General features: G+C 35.4%; 1 protein-coding gene across 3 annotated transcripts; it reads left to right on the forward strand.

Annotated features, from left to right (window-relative positions):
- Positions 1–1,715: 1,715 nt before the first annotated feature.
- LOC127119984 (DNA mismatch repair protein MLH3) lies at positions 1,716–13,486 on the forward strand. Of its 3 annotated transcripts, none has more exons than XM_051050365.1 (25): positions 1,716–2,007; positions 2,104–2,155; positions 2,263–2,310; positions 3,671–3,825; positions 3,919–3,976; positions 4,860–4,917; positions 5,041–5,133; positions 5,210–5,375; positions 5,489–5,504; positions 5,628–5,848; positions 7,828–7,897; positions 7,989–8,078; positions 8,280–9,689; positions 9,791–9,869; positions 9,964–10,073; positions 10,521–10,594; positions 10,700–10,894; positions 11,406–11,450; positions 11,522–11,575; positions 11,945–12,051; positions 12,164–12,212; positions 12,298–12,357; positions 12,461–12,533; positions 12,846–12,931; positions 13,010–13,486. In XM_051050365.1, exons 1-25 carry the CDS (start codon positions 1,882–1,884, stop codon positions 13,184–13,186), a joined length of 3,672 nt encoding a protein of 1,223 aa, XP_050906322.1. In that variant the 5' UTR covers positions 1,716–1,881; the 3' UTR covers positions 13,187–13,486. The 3 variants fall into 3 exon arrangements, with proteins under 3 accessions (XP_050906322.1, XP_050906323.1, XP_050906321.1); XM_051050364.1 differs by having other exon boundaries at positions 1,717–2,007; positions 10,697–10,894; XM_051050366.1 differs by lacking the exon at positions 12,298–12,357 and having other exon boundaries at positions 10,697–10,894.
- Positions 13,487–13,709: the final 223 nt, after the last annotated feature.

Consider the following 13,709-nt stretch of genomic DNA (forward strand, 5'->3'; position numbering starts at 1 on the left):
TGTAACATTTATCTTGATCTTATGCTTTTTGTAACATTGTATTTCTGTAACAATCAATCAATATATATCATTAAGTTCTTGTTACAACGAGTTTCATAACCAACATCAGTACAAAACATCTGAAAACATAAATAATTCTAACTGATTACAACAATCAAATTAATGTCGTCTCGACCAAACATCATTTCCCTAGCATCCTTATCAGTCTTCATTCGCACCCAACCAAAGATACTGTCAAGTCTCTCAATACTTCTGATTTTTTCCCCTTCTGGTATTTTCCCGTCTAACCATCGAACCAGCTCCCTCTTCAGTTGATCTAACGTGGTGATGTTCCAAAACAGCATCAGCAATTGAGGTTTGTCTCTCGCATAAATCACCTTACGTATCGGCGACGAACACCAAACATGATAGCCAAATGATTATATGAGTTGTGGAACAATAGGTCACACAACGCATCTATTTATAAGACAAAAAAGGCATTTTATGAGAGACTCGCCAATTGAGTTGGCGCCTCCTTTTAAAACATACACATAGGCGCCAATTGGATTGGCTAGGGCACCTACCCTAGCCTAGGGCACCTGCCCTAGCCAATCCAATTGGCGCCTCCATTCAAGTTTTAACAACAGTCGCCATATGAACAACTTTCATGTTCATCAAAAATCCATTTGAAACTTGGAAGCTCATCATTCATTTCAAAACATTATAGATCATTTTGACAGAAACCCTAATTTTAGGTCAACTTCGCAGGGACCTAACTCACTCATTTTTAATTATTTTGAGGTGGGACCAAGTGCATTAGAAAATTTAAGATGTCTACTTCAAATGTTATGTTGGACAAAATTTCATAACTCTAAAAGAAACACATGAAATAATGCAAGACATTATAGGTCAGATTACAGTTGAAACCCTAATTTTAGGTCAACTTCGCAGGAACCTAACTCACTCATTTTTAATTATTTTGAGGTGGGACCAAGTGCATTGGAAAATTTAATATGTCTACTTCAAATGTTATGTTGGACAAAATTTCATAACTCTAAAAGAAACACATGAAATAATGCAAGACATTATAGGTCAGATTATAGTTGAAAAACTCAGAAGTCCAACTTCAACTGCCCATAACTTTCTCATAAAAAATCCAAATGATGCAAAATTTATATCCAAATTCATTGTCTTGAAAAGATCTACAACTTTCATGTTGAAGGTTTTTTCATTTGAGGCTTTTTTAAGGGAGTCGCCAATTGGATTGGCGACCCCTCTTAAAAAATACACATAGGCGCCAATTGGATTGGCTAGGGCAGGTGCCCTAGCCAATCCAATTGGCGCCTCCTTGTAATTTTTAAGAGGGGTCGCCAATCCAATTGGCGCCTCCTCCTAAAAGTGGGGTAGATTGGGAATTTTCCTGAAAAGTGGGTTATTTTGGGAATTTCTTCGAAAAAGTGGGTTATCTCGGTAAATTTGCCGATTTACGATTGTTCTAAATTAATAATCTACGTTCTTTTTCTAGAAAATATAACGCAAGTGCAGCGACATTTTAATTATTTATCTTTAAAAACTGATAAGAGTAAAATTTTAGCAAAATAAATAAATTAATAATCAAATTAAATTGTGAAAATTAAAATAAAACAAAAAAATAATGAAATTAATAAATTATTTTATAAGCGGTTAACCACTTTAACCGACACACGTTGCTTGCAAGTTTCAGTTTGAAATGAAACCGCCAACATTCGCGCAGCTTCGAAAACAGAAAGAAATAGAGCTCTGTGAGTGAGTGAGCGATTCCTCGATTAAACGTCGACGTTTAACGTTTAATCAGAAACCCTAGGATCCTTCATTTGAGTATCACGCTCTTCATATTCGTCGCGATTCTGGCAGCGGAGCTTGATGGCGACCATTAGGCCATTACCGGAATCTGTTCGTAGCTCAATTCGTTCCGGCATTTCGTTATTTGATTTCACAAGAATCGTCGAGGAACTGGTTTTCAATAGCCTCGATGCTCGTGCTACAAAGGTATATCATACTCTATTATATATCTTTGCTTTCAATGTTTTGGTAATCGTTAAGTGCTTATAGCTATACCATGAACTCTGTTGTTTTTTGTTTTAGGTATCGGTGTTTGTTAATATTGGGAGCTGCTTCTTAAAAGTAGTTGATGACGGTAATTTTTATTTTATTTTGGAAATTTTATGTTTTGTTATTTGCATGCTAAACTTGTGGCTAACTTGATTTTTGTCTATCTTTATAATTCAATGAATGGGTTTGTAGGAGATGGAATTACTCGAGATGGACTGGAATTGGTGGGAGAAAGATATGGTGTGTGTTATGTTATGTGTACATCTTCGTTTTGGTTCTTTATCTTCGATGTGTGGCATTGATGTTGGTTTATTCATTTGAATATGTGATCATTTTGATGTGCCCGCGTGTTTCTTTTCTTGATGTGTTTTCTCAATGCATCAGTCTCAGGCTGGCATTAGTTTTTTGTTTTCTTAAAAGAAAGTCTGGTGGAAGATATGTGGTGAATAAGACTCTCTTTGAGAGTTTGAGAGTTAGGGGCACGAGAAGGGAGGATTCTCTGGAAGGAGGAAAATGAAATGGAAGAAAGGATATTTCAGTAACTTGAATAGGGGGACTTGTTTTTCTTCATAATACAAAATTCTTCCATAAACTTGGTAAACTAAAAAATTGTATTGAATTGAGGGTTAAGAAGGGTTTAGATAAATTCTTCAAATTCAATCTATGTTATAATACTCTCATAATAAAAAATATATTAGAGATAAACATTCATTTATCATTCTTCACAAAAGCACCCTCTTAAAATATGTGAAGATTTCTCTATTTTTAAACTACTTTCCTCCTCCCAAAATCTTGCTTTCCCTCCACTCCAAACACGCAAACAGGGTCTAAAAAGCAGTCAAAAGACATTTATATATTATTTTTAAATATTTTTCTACTTATGTATGAGCCATAGTTACTAGATAAAGTTGTGTTTATGTGGTGAGCTAGATGACTAAGATTTGGAATTTTTATTTTCCACTTTGGAATCATGGTCTGGTCTTGAAGGTATGCCTGCCAGCACGCTACTGCGTTTCCAAACGCACGCTAAGTGATTTTGCGTATCCCCTGTCACGCAATCAACTTTCTTTTGTGGTTATATGTGATATGATTTGATATTTGATTGATTTAACTGCATTTTGGTCATATGTGCCGCTTCCCTTCATGGTTAGTGTTATAGATGTGTATGTGTATCAACATAATCTGCTGTCCCAGGACTCTGAATATTACTCCTTCCGTCTCTAATTATAAAGTTCACTTTCCATATTCGTAGTCCGTTTTTATAAGACCCTCTACAAACTTTCATGTGCACTAATGGTATCTTTTCAACAATACCCCTATTAAATTTATAATTGAAGGAATAGTTATGTGAAATTAACACAATTTTACAAATTTATTGCAACAACTTTTTTAAATACTTGTAAAATTTGTAAGGGGTCTTACAATAAGGAACAAAGGGAGTTGTTAGTAAAAGTAACTGGGTGGATATGGTCTGTTGCTATGTTTAAAACATGACATGTAAAATATAACATTGAGTGAGTTTCTTTTAGGTGTTTATCTTCCGTGAATAAATTTTCCTTGCTGCCTTTGATAATACCGTGAATGCATATTTGTCAAGCAGCAACATCAAAATTTCTTAATTTGGCTGACCTAAATACAACAAGTGAAAACTTTGGTTTTCGTGGTGAAGCTTTAGCTTCCATTTCCGAAGTCTCTTTGTTGGAAATAGTGACAAGAGCTTATGGAAGGCCAAATGGTTATAGAAAAGTATTGAAGGTAAGGATAACTTCCAACATTTTATTTTAGTAGACTAATCATATTATAGCTGCTATTAATGCAAGGTTTGATATTTTATTTTATTGACTGCAGGGGTGCAAGTGTTTATACCTTGGTATTGATGATGATAGAAAGGAAGCAGGCACAACAGGTGATAAAGTTTGATTAGTCTGACAGTTGTATAGATTTTGTTTCTTTGTATGACTAAAGATGGCAACTATTAATGCATAGACGACGTTCCTTTTTCCTAAATCTACATGTTACATGAGATTTAGGTAGTGTTTGGCAGATAGATTAAAATAGAGCATAGTATAATATATGGAGTCTGTTTCATATTTGGTGCATAATAAAAGGGGAATAGAATAGAGTATAATGTAAGACAAGTGATGCCTTTTGGTTCCACTGAAAAGGTGGAATGGAAGAGTTATGTTTTGTTCGCATATCAAACGCTACTCTAGAGTCATGGAAATCCTACAAAATCATTAATCTCCCCTTAAAGTCTGTTGATTTTCTATTTGAGCTATTTAGGATATCAAGATTGTTATTCTTTGTTTTGTGGCTCTTTCATTTAGAATCTCATTATTTTATGTCTTTGAACTTTTGACTTTCAATTTATTGATATCTAGATCATCCTGCACTTGATAGTTAATCTTCACTTTGGCTTTCAGTTACATTATTTTCTCTCACAGTAATATCTCTTCCACACAGGGAAATCTGCGACACATGTTCCATATTCATTGTATTTATGAGACTACAAAATCCTTTCTTTGATGATGACTACTTTTATCTGGTTTACTTAATACAATTAAGGGTAATGCTAACTTGTGCCCCTAGGGCACAAGTTAAGAGATAAATATAGTAAAAATTTATTGGAAATTGTATGTTGAATTTAATACAACTTTATAATTAATGGTGTTATTGCTTTTTTCAATATAAATTTTCTATTAGTGGGTTTTTTAACATGTGCCTCAAGGGCACAAGTTAGCATTACCCTACAATTAATTAATTACTAATTAAGGCCTTATATCTTTCAGTCATTGTCTGTGAAATATTTTACAACCAACCAGTTCGGAGGAAGCACATTGAATCAAGGTTGCTTTTCTCTTGTCCACCTTACAAGTGATATGTTTTCTGTGGTCGTAGTTTTCTTTTATGGAAACTATGTCTCATTCGAAAATTTGGATTGACTGATGAGTTTCGTCTTTGAATTGGAAGCCCCAATAAGGTACTCCAATCAATCAAGAAATGTGTAATGCGGCTTGCACTCGTGTGCCCAAATATTTCCTTCAAAGTTGTTGATATTGAAAGGTATCTTCTCTGAAAAATTTCAAGTTGCATCTTTTATTTTTTATTTTTTGTCACACTTTTTACACCCTATATGCAGAGAGGATGAGCTTTTCTGCTCACATTCTGCTGCTTCTCCACTGTCACTTGTAACCGCTGGCTTTGGGGTGGAGGTCACAAACTCTCTTCATGAATTAGAAGTTGAAAACAATATCATAAAGCTTACTGGATACATATCAGGTCCTTGCAATACCATTGATATGAAGGTGATTTATATTTCTAATGCAAAACGTCAATCTATCTCATCTCATTGTAACTTTGGGGTTGATTTTTTGTCTCATCCCCTAACTTTTGGCGTGTTACTATATTTTCTTTGCAGGCCTTACAGTATCTCTGTATCCATGTGACAATACATGTTTAGATATTGTAATTGTAATAATAGTACAAAGTGGATGTGTTGAGGTTTGGAAAAGAACCAAATTTCAAAAACATTTGTTTGTTGACTTTAACATGGTTAGATATTAACTCACAGTTCGTTTGCAAGGGACCCATTCATAAGCTTTTAAGTCAACTGGCTATTAGATTTGAGCATCGTAACTCGTGGAGTGCTGATAGTGAATGCAAAAACAAAAAGAGAGACAGATCGCAGCCATGTCCGGCATATATCTTGAATTTAAGGTGCCCCCGCTCTTTATATGTTTTGAGCTTTGAGCCATCAAAAACTTATGTTGAATTCAAGGTAGTCTCCTGGTTTTTCTCTCAACTACTCCAGAATTATCTTATTAGTAATTAGTAATTTTGACTTTGTGCTGTATAATTGTTTGCATAATATCCATAAATGATTTTTGTATGGTACACAACTAGTGACATGAACATAGAAGAGAAGTGCAAAAGATTTTCTCGTAATTATAAGTGCCAAAGGTCAACTTTGAGTCCTTATCTTGATTCCATTTGTGCATGAGATAGTATTGTGGTACATATTTTTGCAATATTACCTTAGTTGGAAAATCAAGAGAAGAAATGATTGAGAAGTTAGAGACATGGAAACACATGATTTCTGGCTAAGAAATAGAAGTATAAAACAAAGTATATGGAATACAAATTTAGCCAGAGAGACATAAATACTTGTAGAGGTAAAACATGGAGAGCATACCATAATACTGTGGGTCCATTGTAGAAAGTGATGGTGAGATAAAGAAAATGTCAACCATAGGATTCGAGTAGATAAAATAGATGTTGTAAATAATTTATTTATACTATTGTTAGTAGTAATTTGAGTTCGTACCTTTAGTCCATTAGTCACACCCATTAGGTTAGAATAGTCTATACGAAAAGATTAGTCCTTGTACATTATTCATACTGAAAATATATTATTCAGTTTTCACATGGTATTACAAGCTCTCGTTCTTGAGGGTCTCGTTTCCGCTTAAAGACCCTAGCTGCCTTCACTCTGGTTCTGTTCTTTTTCTTTCTTTCTTTCTGAAACCCTAACCACCTCATTCTGGCCACTGCCTTCATTGCAGTTGTTTTCCCTTTGTGTAACACAACATCATAGCCACAGCCTGTCACTACCCATAGGCAGTTCTCATCCGTATTTTCCCAGATCATAGATCGGCTCACTCTCTTCCGCTTATGTAAGATTGAGTTAGGTCCAATCCAAATTCTATGAATAGAGAATGTTTTGGCTATGATTTATAATAGATATCTACTACAGAAATAAGACCTGTAATGTCTTATGGAATTGAAAGTTGAATAGTAAGGAATAAAAAAAAGAGAGAAGTATACTTAGTATCTCAAATATGAGAATATTACATGGATGAGTGCTTTGAACAAGACAAAATAGAATTAGAAAAACAGTCATTAGAGTGAAAATTAGGATAGCTCCCATTGTAGAAAAGATGATAGAATCTTGTCTTATGTGGTTTAAGCGTGTGTAAAGAAAAAGTGTTGGCAAAGAAGGTTGAAAATATAGAAGATAGTTCAATTGTTAGAAGTAGAGGGAGATCAAAGAAGACTATATGTCAAACCATTAAGAGAGTATTGGAGATTGTTAAGAGTCCCACATCGGACAATATATGGCCTGAACATGTGTTTATAAGTGGGGGCAGTCCTCACTCTACCAACCGATTTTGTAGGGTTGAGTTAGGTCCAATCACACATAGGGTTGAGTTAGGCCCAACCACACTTCTTAACATGATATCAGAGCCTCGTTTAAGATCCAGTGGACCACCTACTATGGTTTCCGCTATCAGGCCACCCACCATTTATTTCCACGCTCCAGATGTCCAGTCCTGGTCGTGAGGGGGTGTGTTAAGAGTCCCACATCGGACAATATATGGCCTGAACATGTGTTTATAAGTGGGGGCAGTCCTCACTCTACCAACCGGTTTTGTAGGGTTGAGTTAGGCCCAACCACACTTCTTAACAGAGATAAGTAGTCCATCTTTGCACCAAATACATGACAAGATTTTATGGCATCAACTGGTCCATGTAGACGACCTCATTTAGTGGGTAAGTGTTTGGATCTTGATGTTCGAGTTTAGTTTCTAGATTATATAATACTTCATGTAATCTGGGTGGTTTAAATAAACTCCAACAAAGAACAGATAGCAAAGATTCAAAGCTTCTTCCCCATGCTATAGTTTCAGTATAAGTTATTTTATCACAGCTCTGCATCCTACACAAAATTGATTGTTTTCTTTTACCCCACTTTCTAAGGATTGGACTCCAATACTAAACTTCATTGAAAAGGTCATCAGACATTTCTGGGAGGGAAGCATAGCTTATGGTATGTACCCCCTCACTGCATCTTATTGATGATATATAATACAATGAATTACCGGTTTTTATGCGTTTAGTAATCTTTGAGATCCTTGCAGGCGATTCCACCAATAAAGCCACTTATACTGTTCAAAAAGATCAACGGAAAAAAGTAGATCCAGAAGTCAACACCATTTCAGTGGAATCAGGTAAAATTCTAATTTGGTGATCAAGTAATTTCCTTCCTTTACACTAATTAAGTCTGATAAATTCTGATCAAGTAGCATACTTATTGTAGGAACATGTTACTTGAACAATAATTGCATAAATGCTAAATAGGTTACAGAAGATCATGTTGGTTTGGTTTCTCTTTTAACATTTAAAATTGTGGTCAAATATCTTCAATGCAGATGTATCAAAATTTGGCAACCAAAATCGTAAGGGTTGTTTAGACCTCTTCTTTTCCACTTCAGACAAGCTAACTGAAGATGACAATCATCAATGCAACAGGGAGGATGTTAGAACCAATGTTGGTTACTTACATCGAAGAACTGAGATGTTCAAAGACAAACATAACACGGGAGGGCTTCATTGTCGGACCGGTTATTCTGGAAATTTACTGGACGTTTCATACGCCAAAAGCATGTCCACCACTAAGAAAAAGAACAACAATTTTTCGACGTATGATGACAATGATTTATTACAAGGAGTTTATTTTTCAGATGGTATGCGTCCTACTGTAGAAAATTTATATGATAACATACCTTTTTATGCAACAAGTTCTTCACATGGAAGATTATTAAATAAAGCAGATGCTAGTGTGCTATGTGAATCATTTGAAGGTGATTTTCAAAAGCCTTTTCTAAAGAGCTGCTCTACACAAAAAGGAAGTATTCTGCATGAGAAGGCTTTGCTCGTAAATAATGAACCTGAACTCCAAACTTTTAGCTTTTGGAGCAAGAAAAATCTATGGGGGGATTGTTTCATTGGTAAGGATTTAAATGCCCTTCCCTGTGTAGAAATTGCAAAAAAATTGAAGATGTCTGAAGATTCTAATTTTCTTTTAAGAGCACAGTCTGAAGAAAATTGTCGACCTTCAGATTCATGGTATTCAGCAACACAAATAGGAAACTCTAGTTCTGATGATCAGTTACCAAACTCTGAAAGGCATCCTGTTTATCAAGGTCCCTCACCTAAGGCTACTGCATTGGATGTTTATCTTACCGATGATACTAATGATCTTAAAAGAGCATCTAGATACCGTGAAAGGACTCACCATACACAAAATTTTCATGAGGAAGAATTTGGGAACAACTTCAGTTACAATCTTGAGGGAGCGTCTAAATACTGCAAAAGGAACCATCGTACACGTGTTTTTGATGATGAAGAAAAAGGGTACAACTTCAGTTATGATATGTCAAGGCATGCTAACTGGCTACCCTGCACCTCAAATTTTGCACATAGTGGATTTAGTTTTGATCGTGCTGTTGATTTTAATGAATTTTTCAATCGATTGGTTGACTGGCCTGATTTCGGTGATTCATATTTCCCAAAAAGGTCGGGTATTGTAAATATGGAAACCGACTTACTATTACCTGAGTCATATGTTGGAAACTGTACGAAACCCAACATTAACAAAGGCAAAAGGGATCGTTTTAAGCATCCAGCTTTGGAAAAGACTCATGCAAGATCTAAAAGAAGCTTCTCAGCTCCACCATTTCATAGAAGTAAAAGGAGGTTTTTCTCTCTAAATCAGCTTCCAGAAACGGTACCTAAGAGATCTACCGGCCAAGCATCCCACTCTACCGCCAATCTTCTAGGTTTTTCATTTTCTTACTTTACGTAACATCCTTTGCTCCCTTTTTTTAATGTAAAAACATATTTAATAAATCAAATTGGACTAATGCTTTTGAATCTGCAGAAGCCAGTGATTTAAAATATTCTCAACATCCTTCTGGTGCTTTTCACCCCAGCAATGAAGATCTATTGCAAGAATTTAAGTACAGTATTATCATCTTATTGACCCTTTCTTAAGCTGCTAAACTGTTGGGAATAATTTCTCACTGACCCTTTGTGGTTTTTCCCTGATCATAGAACTAATGTGAAACGGAGTTCAGAGGTTCTTGGGGCTCCACAGGTTGATGACATTGGTAAGACTGATGGTTTTGAAAGTTTCAATGTTCAACAGAATGATCCATTCAGAGGTGAGTTTAATGTGTTAGCAAATCTTGTCTCATAAGTCTTGTCAATTAACATCTGCTCATTTGAAATAGTTTTGCCATTGAACCATGTCAAATATTGCCCAGCCTTGAAGGAGGAGTGAGTTGAAAGGAATCATGTCTTATCTCTTGATATTATCTTGAGAAACTATTTATTTCTTAAATAAGAAGTTTCTTTATTACGAATAACCTTATGCTGTAGAAAACTGGGAATTTCTATGTTACAAAATCTGCCATAAACAAAGACCAGGAATTGTGGAAATTTTGCATTTTCTATTATCTTTTGTGCTGAAGAAGTTTACTGTCTATCTAAATGGATTATGCTTGTAATTTTTCCCCATGTTTATATGATTAATAAATGAGCACTTCAATTATTTGTCTAATCATTCACTTAGTAATTTGCTGTCAAACCCATGTTATCTTGTATTTCAGAATTGATATCTAGGGAAGTGCAAGATCCCATAGATCACAGGACCAAATGGAGGAGCTGCTCACCCCAAACTCCAGTAATTTTGTCAATCTTTAAGAGACATAATACATTACATAGGAGACGTTCATTATTATGTTGGAGATTTTGTGATCTGACTAGGATTACAATCATTGTGCAGAAGAACGATAAACTAATTGATATTGGAAATCAAAACAATATACTTGATATCTCTTCTGGATTCTTGCATCTTGCCGGAAATTCACTAATACCTGAAACTATCGGTAAGAAATGCCTCGAGGATGCCAAAGTTCTCCATCAGGTTGATAAGAAATTCATTCCAATCACGGCTGGCAGAACCCTTGCCGTTATTGATCAGGTCTGTCGTTGAACATCATTGCATTATGGTTAAATTTCTCTCCTAGTTGACATGCATAGGCTTGGAGGATATTCACTATGACACATAATTATAAAGACATAGCATAACGGATATTTACAAGTTAACCTTCTGAATGACCCATGTAGCTCCTGGTTAGTCTTTTTGTTGCATTTGTCTAGCCCAGTTCAACTTGAACTGTGACTCAGAGCACAACCCACAATTTCTTTTATCTCACTCTCCTTTTGAGCAGGCATTATGTACTCTACCGAGACACCCACAACATCTTTCCCCCAACACCACTTGCCTCTACCATACAGACCCATTGGGTTGTCTCTTCTTCCTCACCTCCTTGACTTCCCAGCATGGCTTAGATGACTTTAAGAACATTTAGAAATGCTTGCCAAGTGCTTACACACATATACATGTGTATATTCCTGACCTGTGAAAACGGAGAACCCCCTTCAGGGAAATTGGATGTGTAACATTGTGACAGTAGTTTTTTTTTTCACAGCATGCTGCAGACGAAAGAATCAGACTGGAAGACTTACGTCAAAAGGTAAACTGTTTGCATTTAATAGGGCATCAATATTTCTCTGGTATGTCTCACCAAACTAGTTGAATATTTAGGTATTATCTGGAGAAGCAAAAGCATTAACCTATCTAGACGCTGAACAGGAGCTGGTATGTATTAGAGATATATTTCAGCTAGACTTTTAAATCATGTCTTGTTGCCGAACTGATAACTAACTGTACAGTTAGTTATCCTAGCTCTCTAATGCCACTGACATCTGTCAGTGTGTAATTGGAAAACCTGCTATAGCAGGTAAACTGTTTGCAACTATAAATACAAACAGTTTCTCTCTCTCTTGTAACTAACTTTCACATGAGCGAAAATCAGTTGCAACTGAAAATGTCTATTCTCTCTATGCTTTCTATTAGTATGCATTACATATATGCAATCATGCATTACAGGATTTTATGTAAATGTCAAGTGTGACATGTTTTTTGAGCTTTGAATTTCTTAAACTGTTAGAAAGATGCTTCATGCAGGTGCTGCCAGAGATGGGTTATCAATTACTTAATAGTTATGGTGAACAGATAAAAGATTGGGGCTGGATCTGTAAGAGTCATACTCAAAATTCTGAATCCTTTAGAAGGTATACCTCATTCTGTCTCGTGGAGTTCAATAGTTATAAGATAACCGTTGTTTCAGTATTGCAGAGTGTTTGATTATCTCTAATGAATCAAAGATTCTGATTATCTTTGCAGGAATTTGGATATTCTCAACAGACAACAAATGACCATCACCCTTGTTGCGGTCAGCACTATACCTTCTTACTTTCATTTAAATATGTGACTTTCTTTTGCTTTTCATATTACTGATGTTAATTATTTACTTGTAGGTACCGTCTATTTTTGGTGTCAATTTAAATGATGTTGATCTATTAGAGTTTCTTCAGCAGGTTAGATAAATCTTGCTGAAGCCTTCTTCCTACCTCAAGTTATCATTGTTTAATAAATGGACAACTTTAGTACTTTTAACTTTAAAATTATATTTACCTTCAGCTTGCTGATACTGATGGATCATCAACAATGCCACCGTCCGTTGTACGACTCCTAAATTCTAAAGCATGCAGAGGTACATGCCTAATCTTACTAGCTAGAACCACTTATGCTCATGAGTTTGGAAAGCCTTGCTCTTACATGTAAACGAGGATCTTTTTTTTAATGAAGCTAGAGTGCTCTGGGCATAATAATCTACTAAGGCATATTGATTATAACAATCAAATAAACTTGCATTAATCATGTGAAATGTCTCCCTATTTTCGGAACTTGCACGGAATTATTCTTTTATTTTCTGAATAACATATGCCAAAATTCCCAGCTTTTGGTGACATGTTCATCCATATATTGCAGTTTCTTTTAATTTTATTAATGCTTTTTTCTGAAGGTGCAATTATGTTTGGGGATTCATTGCTACCATTGGAATGTTCCCTTCTAGTTGAAGAGCTAAAGCATACATCACTCTGTTTCCAGGTAAGCTATATTAGGTTTTTTATGTTTATGGATTTTGGAAGGCAGTTTTCATGACAAATTGAACTATTCACCATGCAGTGTGCTCATGGACGACCAACCACTGTTCCTCTAGTCAACTTGGAGGCACTGCATAATCAAATTACCAAGCTTGGACTGATGAATGAGGGCTCAAGTAATAATAAGTGGCATGGTTTACAAAGACATAAAGTGTGTTTAGAACGTGCAGTACTCCGTTTAAATTCTGCTAAGAGTTGAGACTTGAGAAGAAACCAAAGTTGTTACTTACTGCTAGTTATAGAGAGATCAGTTCGACATAAATAATGCTCTCCTGCGTGATCAGACTTTTTGATACGAGCCTACAGCAACAAAATTATGAATAATGAAACACTCGGCATGTATATTAGTGTAATGCCATTTGATAAAGTTTTGTTATAATAGTGGATCGAAATTAGGATGTAGATACAATCAGCCAATAGTCAATATACAATTTTGTTTGGGGCTTATTATCAATGTAGCACAAACACAGATATGTAATTGATGGAACTTGGTGAATAATTGAGATTAATTGAGTTTGGAGGGGGAGAGTGAGTGAGAGAGAGAATTAGAGAGTAGTGAATAATTGAGATTAATTGACCGTGGAGAGGGAGTGAGTGAGAGAGAGAATTAGAGAGTAATTGAGGATGAAAAATAATAATTATTTTATTATGAGATGCTCAAGGATATTTATACATAACACAAGATGAACTACAATTAACGGGTTGTGCTTACGTATTACTTC

The sequence above is a fragment of the Lathyrus oleraceus genome, chromosome 2 (genome assembly GCF_024323335.1).
Source record: "Lathyrus oleraceus cultivar Zhongwan6 chromosome 2, CAAS_Psat_ZW6_1.0, whole genome shotgun sequence".
Taxonomy (NCBI): Eukaryota; Viridiplantae; Streptophyta; class Magnoliopsida; order Fabales; family Fabaceae; genus Lathyrus; species Lathyrus oleraceus.

Bases quoted from the DNA above. Each gene is read 5' to 3' on its own strand.
- LOC127119984 (XM_051050364.1), top strand. From the start codon at position 1,882: ATGGCGACCATTAGGCCATTACCGGAATCTGTTCGTAGCTCAATTCGT. The intron at 3,977-4,859 runs GTGATAAAGTTT...TATATCTTTCAG, and splicing joins AAAGGAAGCAGGCACAACAG to TCATTGTCTGTGAAATATTT. The intron at 8,079-8,279 runs GTAAAATTCTAA...TCTTCAATGCAG, and splicing joins CACCATTTCAGTGGAATCAG to ATGTATCAAAATTTGGCAAC.